This window comes from Bos indicus, chromosome 21, assembly GCF_029378745.1.
Source record: "Bos indicus isolate NIAB-ARS_2022 breed Sahiwal x Tharparkar chromosome 21, NIAB-ARS_B.indTharparkar_mat_pri_1.0, whole genome shotgun sequence".
In the NCBI taxonomy this organism is placed as follows: domain Eukaryota; kingdom Metazoa; phylum Chordata; class Mammalia; order Artiodactyla; family Bovidae; genus Bos; species Bos indicus.
In genome coordinates, this window is record NC_091780.1 from 6,868,023 (window position 1) to 6,881,379 (window position 13,357).

Sequence of the window (13,357 nt, forward strand, 5' to 3'; positions counted from 1 at the left end):
AGGAAACTGGGGACCCATGGGCAGTATGACCAATGGATGAGAGTGTGTTCTGGGGTCAGGACAGATCCTAGCCCTGCAGTTTAGGCAGGTCGCTTCATTCTATTTCCTCTTCACAAAATGTGAGTGGTAATAGTCTGTCTCATGGCATTGTGTGAGTAGAACTGAGGAATCCTGGTAGAGCTCTTAGCCTGATGCCTGGGCTGGGTAAACTCTTAGAACGTGTCACCTTTCTCTCTGCTCAAGCCTTGCATTGCTTGACACGCGAATTTATTTGTTCAGTCATTCGTTCACTCACTTAGCTCACGGTCTTTGCGTCTGTACCCTGTGCTGCCAGTTGTGTGCTAATGAGACGAGGAGGCAGACACAGCTGCTGCTCCCCAGGAGCCCAGGATGGAGAGGCGGAGGGTCGGGGGTGAGACCCCTGGGCCTGTCACCCTCAGGACCAGTTAGGTGGGAGCTCTCTTAGAACCCCGATGGGTTCTTCCTTGGGGGAATGGACAGGAGGAGGAAAGACTTCACAAGGGTGGGGAAGAATATGGCAAGTGATGCCCTGGCTGTCTGTTAAGATAATTTAGCTCTGGTCCCTTCCCTGGCCTGAGCTCTCTGAGGACCACCGGATCCCCACACCTTCTCCCAGGCTGTCTGAGCTTTGTCAGTCTGAATATTCAAGAAATGAGCTTGTTACAAGTTGAAAGGCATTTCTCTCATAATAAATTCAAGCATCTCTTCATATATTAAAAAGTCGGGTGTGTTTTCTTTTCCGTGAACTGTTTTCTGAAATCTTTTTTTATATTGGATTGTTATTTTTAAAGTAATTTGTTGGAAGTTTTAATTATTAAGGAAATTGGCGCTTTAGGTGAAATATGAGTTGCAAATGGTCTTTTTTTTTCAGTTTGTGTTTTACTTCATCTTATTTTATGTCAGGCAGAGGTGTGTGTGTGTGTGTGTGTGTGTGTAAAGTGAAATATATAAATCTCTTTTTAAGGCTTCTGGGTTTTAAGCCATGTTTAGAAAGGTCTTTCCCACTCCTAAACTATAAATAAATTTAATTTTCATGACTTCTAGTATTTTTATTATTTAATTTTTATATTGAAATCCTAATCCAGTGATCATTTATTTTAGTGTAAGGTGTGAGGTAGGGGTCTAACCTCACTTTGCTTCCAGATAGCTACTCAGGTGCTCCATACCATTTATTGAATAATTTATTTCTCCCCATAAATTTGAAATACTATCTTTATAATATACATTTCTGCGTATCTTATTTTAAAAATATTTCTGGATTTTCCAGTCTCTTCTACTAATGTAATCATATGCTTCTTAATATTTACATGACTGTGACTTTATAAAATATTTTAATACACTAAACATATGCTGTTTCAAAATTTTACTGGCTGTTATTTCTTGTTTGTTTTTCCATATGGTCTTTAGAATCTGCTTTTATAGTTCTAAATTACATTGGTATTTTAAATTGTTACATTATTTTATAGATTAACTTAGGGAAAATATATGATTTTATATATACTGTTCCTTTACATCCATTCAAGATGTAAAGGAATCCACCCCTCCTCAGGGGAATTTTAACGTGTTTTTTTTTTTTTTAATGTAGATCTTACAAGTTTCTTAGTATATTTGACTTTCAAAAGTTCTTTCTAGTTTTTTTCCCCAAATTTGCCTGATCATATTCAATAGTATCTTGCTGCTAGCTTGTTTATGTGATCTCATCTTCTATTTTTTAAGATATTTTATAGAGAGTTCATGTATGTTCTCTATACAAAGAATTGACTCATTGGAAAAGACCCTGATGCTGGGAAAGATTGAAGGCAAGAGGAGAAGGGGATGACAGAGAATGAGATGATTGGATGGCATCACTGAGTCCATGGACATGAGTTTGAGTAAGCTCCAGGAGCTGGTGATGGATAGGGAAGCCTGGCATGCTACAGTCCATGGGGTCACAGAGAGTCGGACACGACTGAGCGACTGAACTGAACTGATTGTATATTCAGTATCTGATAATTCTATTATATAAACACTTTGAGAATTTAAATCTTTTGCTTATTGTTTCTGCCAACTGTCACTCATGTTTCTATCCTTGACTGTGAGTTTACCTTTATTGAAGGTAACCAGGAAATTCTGAGAGCCTGAGTGATAGTTGTTTCCTTCACGAAGAATTTATATTTATCTCAACCAAGGCCAGGAGAGGCCACCAATCCTTTTGGACTGGTTAATACTCTTCCAGATTCCCTGGTGTAATCTGGGTATCTCAGATAGATCTTGTGACCTTGCCACCAGTCCAGAACGTATTCTCCCAAGTCTAGTGTGAAGATCAGAGCCGGGCCTCAGGGAAGCACAGCCCTTGTATGTGCTTACCACGGATTAGAATATGTTTGTAACTATGTATAACCACGGATTGGAGTATGTTTGTATGTATAAATACAGTCATGTGTGTATTCTGTGTTTGCTTCCTTGAATAGTTCTTTTTACTTCTGATGAGTTCAGTGGTAAGAATTATGTTTTACTACAATGCCTATATTTGTATAGTGGTGGAACAGCCCTGCCTCCCACAGGGTATCTATTCTGACATTTGCTGGAAGCAAAAAGTGCCTTAGGCACACTTCTCTTTAGAGTGTCTACTGTTTCCTCACTCCATGAACATGATGAAATCAATACCTTTCCACCTCCTTTCCATTCCTTCTACCACTCAATTTTATTATTTTTATTAGTGGCTAACATTTTACCTTTAAAATTCTTATAAGTTCACTTATAAGTCTTATAAATCACACAGTCATGTCCAACTCTTTGTAATCCTATGGACTATAGCCTGCCCAGCTTCTCTGTCCATGGAATGCTCCAGGCAACAGTACCGGAGTGAGTTGCCATTTCCTTCTCCAGGAGATCTTCCCTACCTGGGGATTAAACCCAGGTCTCCTGCCTTGCAGGCAGATTTTTTGCCAACTGAGCCACTAGGGAAGCCCTTAAAATTCTTATATCTCAGTTATTATGTTTATCTGTTATGTTTTGCTCCTTCCCTAGCTAGAAAAGTTGACAAAATTGGGAGATATGGACAATCTCCTATTGCCCCCACCCCTCTGTACCTCCTTTTCCAGCCTGTTTTTATCCATTTTTTCCTGCCTCACCTGGGTTTGTATCTGCATTCTGTTCTCCAGCTTCAGTCCTCCATTGGTTTCCTTCAATGCTTTTATCAATTTTTACTTCCAATCCTTTTATCATGAATTTTCCATTAATGTCTTTGTTGAGTGAAGTTCATCCTCTAGTATTTTTTCCAAAAGAGGACTTAACTCTTTATATGTTCAAAAATGTTTTCCTGTTACCTAAATACTTGAGCAGAGGTTTAGTTATTAGACACTTCTTGGGTTGAATTTGTTTCTTTGTGTTGCTCTAAGCATTGCTTTACTGCCTCCTGGCAGTGAATGCTGCTATAGAGGAATTTAGCCTAGTATCTTTCTCAATTATCTGTGAACTGCTCTCTCTTTGGGAGGGTGGGGAAGAGTCTCTGGCTGCATAAAATGTATTTTTGCTTTATCTCTGAGATCAACTTTATTAGGACTTGCCTCTGTATTCATCATTCTTAGCCTTTTTTCCTGAAACAGAGCTTTGTCTTTCAATCTTATACTGAGATTTTCTTTCATTTAAAGGATAGATCTTGAATTTATATTCAAATACCTTTCCTGTTGTATTACTTTAGTTCTACTCTTTAGCAAGGACCCCATGCTCCTGATCCAGCTTGGGGTCCTTGACCTCAATAATCATCTGCCTCTTCATTGGAAAAGTGGAAAAAAGAAAGCCCCTCCTCCCTGCATCCCACTTATGCTTTTGTCAGCTCTCCTTTATGTGTCTTCCATATCTGTTGTTTCCTCTTCCTTGTTTTAAATTATTTGTTCATTTCTATCTCGTTATATTCACTTTTTCTCAATCATTAACTCTGTGTACCTCCCTGTGTGTTCAGTGGTATGTCTCTTCATGTTGCTTTCAATGTAGTCATCGTTGGTCATCTGACTTTATTTTCTCTTACATTTCTTGATCAAGTTCTAATAGCTCATGTTTTATCTCCTTTAACAAGACTGTCTTTTTATTAAGTTCTTATGTATTGGCTTTTTGCAAATGCAAAAAAAAAAAAAAAGAAAGAAAGACACAACTGCTGTGTTTTTAAAACTTTAATAGTACTATGCTTGGACATTAATCTTAGCCATTCCATGATCATGTTGTCTGATGAGTATTCTTCATCTGCTTTCTCCCTCCTGTTTTTTTCTCTTTTTTATTTGTGGTATCTTAGTTATATCCTGTACTGCTTCTTACCTACTATTGTTCACCTCTGAGTTATTCCTGGACCAGCTATTTATAGGACGTTCACGTCAGGAAGAAGCAGGGCTGCTTTCATCCTAGCAGGAACTCTCCTTATGAGAAGAGAGAGAAAGTAAGAGTGTGTGCATGTGTGTGTGTGTGTGTGTGTGTGTGTGTGTGTGTGTGTGTGTCCCAACGTACAAGGACTGTTCAACATTTAGAGTCTCTTTCCAGTTTTGAGATATGACTTCCAGCACATATGGTTTATTTGTATTTCCTTGTGAAGCTCTGATTTACCTACTTCTCCCTGTGATAAGTCCAGATAACCTTCCATCACCAGTCTAAGTATTTATTTATGTAATAGTCTTATTGAATTATAATATGCATACAGAAAAGTACACAAATCCCTAAGTTTAGAGCTTGATTAGTTTTTATCAAGTGAATGCACCTGTGTAGGCACCAGACGAGTCAAGAATTAGAATATCAATCTTGATAAGTGAATTCCCAGTCCTGTGTTTCTGACCCAGCTCAGGGCCCTTAAAGTCTGCAAATGTCTACCTCTTCATTGAAAAAGTGGGAAATACACAAATAGCTCACACAGCTCAATAAAAAAAAAAAAAAAAAACAAACAATCTAAGCAAAAAAAGGGCAGAAGATCTAAATAGACATTTTGCCAAAAAAGACATACAGATGGCTGAAAGGCACATGAAAAGATGCTCAACATCACTAATTATTGGGCTTCCCTGGTGACTCAGATGGTAAAGAATCTGCCTGCAGTGCAGATCTGGGTTTGGTTCCTGGGTCAGGAAGATCCCCTGAAGAAAAGAATGCTGATCCACTCCAGTATTCTTGCCTGGAGAATTCCATGAACGGAGGAGCCTGGCAGGGTACAGTCCATGGGGTCGCAAAGAGTTGGACACGAGTGAGCTACTAACATATTGTGTATCACTAATTATTAGAGAATTGCAAATCAAAACTACAATGAAGTATCATCTCACACTGATCAGAAAATCATCAAAAAATCTATAAGCAATAAATACTGGAGAGTGTAGAGAAAAGGGAACCTTCTTACATTGTTGGTGGGAATGTAAACTGGTATAATCATAATGGAGAACAATCTGGAGGTTCCTTAAAAAACTGAATATAGAATGACCATATGATCCAGCAGTCCCACTCCTGAGCATATGTCTAGGGAAAACCATAATTTGAAAAGATACATGCACCCCAGTGTTTATTGCAGCACTATTTACAGTAACCAGGACTTGGAGGCAACCTAAATGTCCATCAGCAGAGGAATGGATAAAGAAGATGTGGAACTTAGATACAATGGAATACTACTCGGTCATTTAAAAAAAAAATAATGCCATTTGCAGCAACATGGATGGATCTAGAGGTTGTCATACTGAGTGAAGTAGGTCAGAGAAAGACGAATATCATGCGACATCACTTTATATGTGGAATCAAAAAAATGGTGCAAGTGAACTTATCTATATAACAGAAATAGAGTCACAAGTGTAGAAAACAAACTTATGATTACCAGGGGGCAAAAGGGGGGATGGCCAAGTTGGGAAAGACTTATACACACTCCTATATATGAAATAGATAACTAATAAAGACCTACTGTATAGCACAGGGAACTCTACTCAATACTCTGTAATGATCTATATGGGCTCAGTTGTGTTCAACATTTTTGTGACCTCTTTGGACTGTAGCCCACCAGGATCCTCAAACTATGGGATTTTCCAGGCAAGAATACTGGAGTGGGTTGTCATTTCCTCCTCCAGGGGATCTTCCTGACACAGGGACTGAATCCTTGGCTCCTGTGTCTCCTGCATTGCAGGCTGATTATTCCCCACTGAGCCATTGGGAAAGTCCAACCTATATGGGAAAAGCATCTAAAAAAGAGTATATATATATATATATGTGTGTGTGTGTGTGTGTGTGTGTGTGTGTGTGTGTGTGTATAACTGATCACTTTACTATACACCTGAAACTAACACAACAGTGAAAATCAACTGTATTCTGTCTGCATCTTGACTTGGCCTCCCAGAGTGAACCCTTAATGCTTACTACTAATTTTTGCAGGACTTATGAATAATAAACCCATCTACTAAAAAGAGAAAGAGAAAAGGGGAAAAGTGGGAAAAAAAAATAGGGAAAGCTCTGTCATACTTGCCTCCCGGGGCTGTCGTGAGCCTCAGGATCACAGATGTCAGAGCATTTTGTCATTTGTAAAGCATGCCTTCTGTCCATCTAGAAGGCATCACAGTGACAGTCATGGGGTGGTCCACCCCATTTGCCCAGCTGTGAAAGGGAATCACAGAGGGTGATTGCTTGGCTCGGGCACACAGAGCAATGCGGGTGGCCAAGCTGAGGGCAGAGGCTGCAGCTCTAAAGTCGTTTTTTTCCTGCTCATCCTCCTTGTCTGTTTTTAACCTGACTCCCAAAACTATAGTTTTCTCTTAATCATTTTGAACTTCATATTAATGAGATCTAATAGTGTCCCATTGTTCTAATAGACCGTTGTTTATCTGTTCTACCTTGGCAGGTGTTTGGGTTGTTTCCATCTTGGGAACTAAGGCAGATACGGTGGCTGTGAACATTCTTGACAGTGTTTTTGGTGAACTTAAACACACATTTCTGTTTGATACATACCTCGGAGTAGAATTGCTGGGTGTTAGAATACTCTTCTCTTTACCTTTAGTAAATACTGCCAAAGAGTTTTCCAAAGTTACAGAACTAAGAATCTCATCATCAGTTTATGAGCGTTCTCATTGCGTCACATCCTTGCTGATACCTGGTAGTCTCCAGCTCTTTCACTCGAGCCATTTTGGTGGATGTGAAGAGGTAGCTGGTTGGGTTTTTTGGTTTGTTTTATTTTTGTTTTTTAGCTGGTTGGTTTTAATTTGATTTTCTCTGACGACTAATGAAATCGAGCATCCTTTTGTGTTTTCTGTCCGTCCTGTATGTGTATAGATCCTTTTATGTAAAATGTGTACTCAAATCTTCTGCTCATTTTTCTGTTGGGCCTTTCTCTTGATTGATCAGTGGGAGTTTTTGGCTTTTGTTTTATGTATATTCTGCATACAAATCTTTGTTGGTTCTGTGCCTTACAAATCTTTCTCCCATTGCAAACATCTCTCACTTTCTTACAGTCGTTTTTGATAAAGACAAGTTCTTTATTTTAACATATCCCCACCCCAGCTCATTTTAGTATTTAATATAGTTTTTAAATTCATCAGTTTCTTTCCCTTACATTTTGTACTTTTTGTGTTCTATTTAAAAAACCTTTACCTGACCTCATTCTCCTTTTGCTTTGATGATTAGAAAAGTTAAGATTAAATTGTCTATAAATTGCATAAAAAACAGTTTGCACCAGTCTTCCTCTCTCTCCTAAGGGGCAGTTCAGTTCAGTTCAGGCGCTCAGTCGTGTCCAACTCTTCGCGACCCCATGAACCACAGGACGCCAGGCCTCCCTGTCCATCACCAACTCCCAAAGTTCACTCAGACTCACGTCCATTGAGTCTGTGATGCCATCCAGCCATCTCATCCTCTGTCATCCCCTTCTCCTCCTGCCCCCAATCCCTCCCAGCATCAGAGTCTTTTCCAATGACTCAGCTCTTTGCATGAGGTGGCCAAAGTATTGGAGTTTCAGCTTTAGCATCATTCCTTCCAAAGAAATCCCAGGGCTGATCTCCTTCAGAATGGACTGGTTGGATCTCCTTGTAGTCCAAGGGACTCTCAAGAGTCTTCTCCAACACCACAGTTCAAAACCATCAATTCTTCGGCGTTCAGCTTTCTTCACAGTCCAACTCTCACATCCATACATGACCACTGGAAAAACCATAGCCTTGACTAGACAGACCTTTGTTAGCAAAGTAATGTCTCTGCTTTTCAATATGCTATCTAAGTTGGTCATCTATGCCAAAGCCTTTGACTGTGTGGATCACAATAAACTGTGGAAAATTCTGAAAGAGATGGGAATACCAGACTACCTGACCTGCCTCTTGAGAAACCTGTATGCAGGTCAGGAAGCCACAGTTAGAACTGGACATGGAACAACAGACTGGTTCCAAATAGGAAAAGGAGTATGTCAAGGCTGTATATTGTCACCCTGCTTATTTAACTTATATGCAGAGTACATCATAAGAAGTGCTGGGCTGGAAGAAGCACAAGCTGGAATCAAGATTGCCGGGAGAAATATCAATAACCTCAGATATGCAGGTGACACCACCCTTATGGCAGAAAGTGAAGAGGAACTAAAAAGCCTCTTGATGAAGGTCAAAGTGGAGAGTGAAAAAGTCGGCTTAAAGTTCAACATTCAGAAAATGAAGATCATGGCATCTGGTCCCATCACTTCATGGGAAATAGATGGGGAAACAGTGGAAATGGTGTCAGATTTTATTTTGGGGGGCTCCAAAATCACTGCAGATGGTGACTGCAGCCATGAAATTAAAAGATGCTTAGTCCTTGGAAGAAAGAGGCAGTTAGGCCTCCTAATCCCAAACACTCCTACCCGATAAATTCACCTCCTGGGCCCGCCTTGTCTCATGAACACGTGTCCACACACTGACACCATCCTCTGGAAGAGCTCTCAGATCAAAGTGCATGAGCTCGCACTTTTAACGAGATGCTGTCAGTCTTTATGGGACCAGCCAGTACTGGGCTCCAGCCGCTTATCCTGTTACCACTCCATTGAGGGGCAGACAGTGATGGGAATGTGGGGGCTTTTCCGAACCCAAATGTGCAAAATTCCGCTCAAATCATCAGTGTCGTTAAGGTCACAGAGCAGCTCCGACATAGATGAAAAATGAGAAAGGGCCGTGGGCTGCTCTGAGCTCATTGTCAAGCCCCGCGGCTCTGCCTTCCCTCCCTTTGCGCCTTTTTTTCTGTCCTTTCAACATCTAAACATTTTCTGACTTTGGACAGCACAGTTGCACTCTCCTCTGAGCAGATGTTCACGATTACTTGGAACAGCCGGCCTCTGTACTGAGCCCCTACACCCTGGCGAGCCCGCAAGGGGACCCTTAACCGTCACCCTGCCCAAGGGGTGCCTGCGGGTCCTGGGTCAGGTCCTGGAAGGGGACTTCTCCCACTCCCCGCAGACCTTGTCGCCCTGATTGGCTCTGACATCATGGAAGTACTGTGTCTTTCAAGAGCCTTCAGTACATCTGTTCTCAATTTTCAGACCACAAGGCGAGGGTTTGGGTGCAAGGAGTTTATCTGGGAAGTGATCCCAGGATGCCCTTGAGGGGGCAGGGAAGTGGGGGAGGACTCAGGCAAGGTGCACTGATGTGTGAACAGCAGGCCACCCCTGGGACCCTCACAGCCTCTCACCCAGGGGACGGGTGTCCTCCATCCCTTGTGGTCGAGGTTGCTCCATGGCCAGAGGACAGCTCCTAACAACCGGGAAATCAGGGAGGCAGCAGGTCATGCAGACATTGTCCTGCAGGGGAGACCAAGGCAGACGGGGAGGACACTGGCCTACACCTGCTTCAGTTATTTTGATAAATTTCCTCCTTCTAGCACTTTCTTGTGTCTGAGTTTCCCATTAATAAAAATGGGAGTCTGTGGTTTTAAATGCCTGTTCCTGTTTCAGCAGAATTATTTTCATTATATACTCGTGGATGGTAAGACATTTCTGTAGGTGCACACACGGCTCAGCTGAGCTAGAAAGCAGCTGACCTTGTGGAGGACTAAAGCTTGCCTCTTTAAGCCCAGGGCGGCCCTGAGCCTACATTGCCTGCTGGACTCTGTCTCCTGAGGTCGCACAGCTGCTGCACCAGCCTCAGCTCCAGAGCCAGCCGCCCTGAGGAGGCTTGGTTGCTGCAGTTCTTTTCCCCTGTGCTCTGTGTGATGTGTGGGAGTCTGCCTTGTATTAATACCTTCCTACATTGAATGTGTCTACTTGTTAAGAGCTTCCAGACTCCAGCCTGTGCCAGACACTTCCTAGGCCCTCAATAGCTAGTTCAGGAACTGCTGAGCTCAACCCCCATGAGACCCACCCTCCTAGGAGTAAATGCACGGAATTTTGTCAAGCTAAATGATCTAGTTGAAGTGAAGCATCTATTTTTTTGACATGCAGATTCATGACCCTTCCTCCTCCCCTCATGTTTCGGATCCCAAATCCAAACCCATCAAGGGGCCCCGCCTCTGACTCTGCTGTGACCTGAGTGCAGAGTTCCCAGCAGTCACGTTCCTTCCCTTGTCAGCAGCATCTGATGTGCGCTGGACTGTGGTGCCTGGTGGAAGGAGATACGTCCTGCAAGACCAAACTGGACCCTCCCCTGGATGGCACAGAGTGTGGGGCAGACAAGGTAACCCCACTTCCCACTGCCCCTAGCAGACAGCTAGTCCCACGTCCCCTGCACATTGGCACCTCTTCTGAAAAGTGCACTCAGGAGCCCCTGGCATGCCCCGGGCCACCCCAGAAATGCCTTTGAGCCCACTTCAGGCACTGAGGGACACATTCACCTCTCTCCTCTTCCTCTTATACAATAATCATTTACTCAATGTTTTTATTAAATTAACTCCTTTTGTTACACGAGTGAATTTACTTAAAATGTTTATATCAGAAGACTGTAAATGGAAAAACAGGGTTACTTGCCATGCAGAAATCACTGTCAAAAGATGATTTTAATGAGAATGGTGCTAGAGGTGAAGTGCACCAGCCTTCACACTGATCTTCTTTAACAGGAGAAATTGAAGTGTTAGAGGTGGTTAGGGCCAGCCACCACAGCCTGAGGCTTTCTATTTAGTCTTACTGCAAGAACTGAAAGAGAGGCTATGATCACGACTGTTTAATCACATCTTGTGCCCCACGGGTTGTGCTGCATACGTTGGGAAATTATTTTCAAGGATTGGCTTTCTCTTATCCTCAGAAAGAGCCATGGTTCTCTCACATGGCCCCAGCTGTGTCATCTCCCAGCACCAAAACCAAATCTGAAGTTCAAAACTACAGAGCCAGGAAATACTGCCTTCCAGAAAGAGACTCACACTAAACAGTTTGCAGAAGGTGAAGTCTCTCCGTGAGCCATGTGCATTCTTCCTTTTCTTCTGGGAGCTTTGAGAACCTACACTGGACACATCACATCGTTTAGGGCAAAATCCAAAGCCCAGAGCCTTAGAGTTGTCAGGTTGGATAGGGAAGGAATGTTACCAAAGTTAGCAAACGTACACACCCCGAAATAGTCTGCTTTTGTGTAAATTATAAACATTGGGGGCTTTGGGGGGCATGGTGTTTTCTCACGTGGAGGGGATCAGTTACCCGTGAGTGAGCAGCTTTGCCGCCCTGCTGTGTTTCAGTGGTGCCGCGCGGGGGAGTGTGTGAGCAAGACACCCATCCCAGAGCACGTGGACGGAGACTGGAGCCCCTGGGGCGCCTGGAGCATGTGCAGCCGCACGTGTGGGACGGGAGCCCGCTTCCGGCAGAGGAAATGTGACAACCCTCCGTAAGTCCCTCGCCAGCCTTCTCCCGGGTGCCTGGATCAGGGTGTCCAAAGAGCAGCTCTCACTGCCTTAGCAGAGCAGTCTGTCTCCCACTGAGGCTTTGAGCTGAAGAAGAGTGAACTCGAACCAAAGGTCCTGGGTGCCGGGCCTCGTGTACTTCAAACGGCATCTCAGCCCAACAGAGCTCTCTCTGTGATGGAGGCAGTGAGTCCTGTGGGGAGCTGGCTCGTCTCCCTTGTGTGGGCCGTGGCAGAACCGTTTCTCGAGACAGCTGGATGACAACCCCTCTTGGCCTGCTTTGAGGCTGCCTTAGAAGAGGGTCATCCAGGGAAGCCGGCAGACCTTTGGGAAAACGGGGCTGACTTTCAAATTGGCTAAGAGCTGAACTGGAAGCAGTCTGGCTGTTGAAAAGTCACAGAGCATTTGTGCATTTGTGGGTTCTGCTCTTGTGTATCCAAATATCTTTTACCTGTCCTGTTAGACCTGACAGAAGATAACCTTTTGGGTTGTTGGTTTTTCCCCTCATAGGCTTCCTTTTATTGACTATGATGACACTTTGTTCACCTATGATAACCCTTGTTCACCTCTATACACTTGATCTGAAAAACTCAGGGCTAGATCTTATCCTCAGTTGTAGCAATTCCTTTATCACAGGTTTGGCCTATTTCTTCTCTTGAAATTTCCAACTTTTAATGTTTCTTTAAATAATCTGTTTTATATCTTGTGTGCTATTAACTGCATCACATTAATTTTGAAAATGAGAAAGTTATAAATTATGACTAAAAGGAAATGGTTTATATCAACAGTATATAAATCACAGTATATTAAATCACAGTAATGAATGATTAGCACACCTTTCTTGTATTTAAAAATTCTAACACCCAAGGTATATCCCAGACCAATCAAATCACAAAGTCTGGAGGTGGGGCCAAGGAGTCAGATGTATGAATCTCTCCAGGTGATTCCAATGTCCAGCCAAGGCTGAAAACCTCTGGATTAAAGGAAAACTTGCACTCACAGTTGAGGCAATGCTGAGAACGCTGTACTCTCTGGTAGCACCATAAGAATTGCCATTACGTACCATGTCTTATTAAACCTTTTCCTTCCAGCACCTAGCAGAGTGTCTGATGCATGGTAGGTAGGTATTTAAACTTTTAGAAGTGAGTTCTTAATTAAAAGCATAGGTGGTATATTACGATTTTCCAGAGAGGCAGAACCAATATCCATATACATATGATTTATTATCAGCTCACATGGTCCTGGAGGCTAAGAAACCCCTTGATCTGCCACCTGCAAGCTGGAGGCCCAGGTGTAATTCAGTATGAAGGCCAGAGAACCAGGGAGCACATGTGTAAATATCACTCCAGGGGCGGGAGAAGAGGAGAGTAGACATGCCAGCTCAAACAGTGAGGGCTTTTGTTCTCATCAGGCCCTCAGTTGGTTGGGAGATGCCCACCCGCACTGGGAAGGACATCTGCTCTAGGAATGCACCGATCCAAACGCGCATCTCACCCAGAAATACACTCACAGACACTCCCAGGAGTGCTTTTTAATCTTGGCGCCCCAAGGCCAGTCAAGCTGTTATGTAAAATTAGCCATCATAGGTAGG

The 13,357-nt window shown here is 42.9% G+C and overlaps 1 protein-coding gene across 3 annotated transcripts in view; it reads left to right on the forward strand.

The window, feature by feature from the left end:
- The window catches only part of ADAMTS17 (ADAM metallopeptidase with thrombospondin type 1 motif 17), a 404,698-nt gene that overhangs the window by 238,139 nt on the left and 153,202 nt on the right, over window positions 1-13,357 (forward strand). For 2 of the 3 annotated variants that reach the window (XM_019983858.2, XM_070775015.1), the window contains exons 11-12: window positions 10,512-10,616; window positions 11,605-11,750. In XM_019983858.2, the coding sequence (XP_019839417.2) occupies window positions 10,512-10,616; window positions 11,605-11,750 (251 nt within the window). The remainder of the gene's footprint in view (window positions 1-10,511; window positions 10,617-11,604; window positions 11,751-13,357) is intronic. The other variant, XM_070775014.1, reaches the window with a different exon arrangement.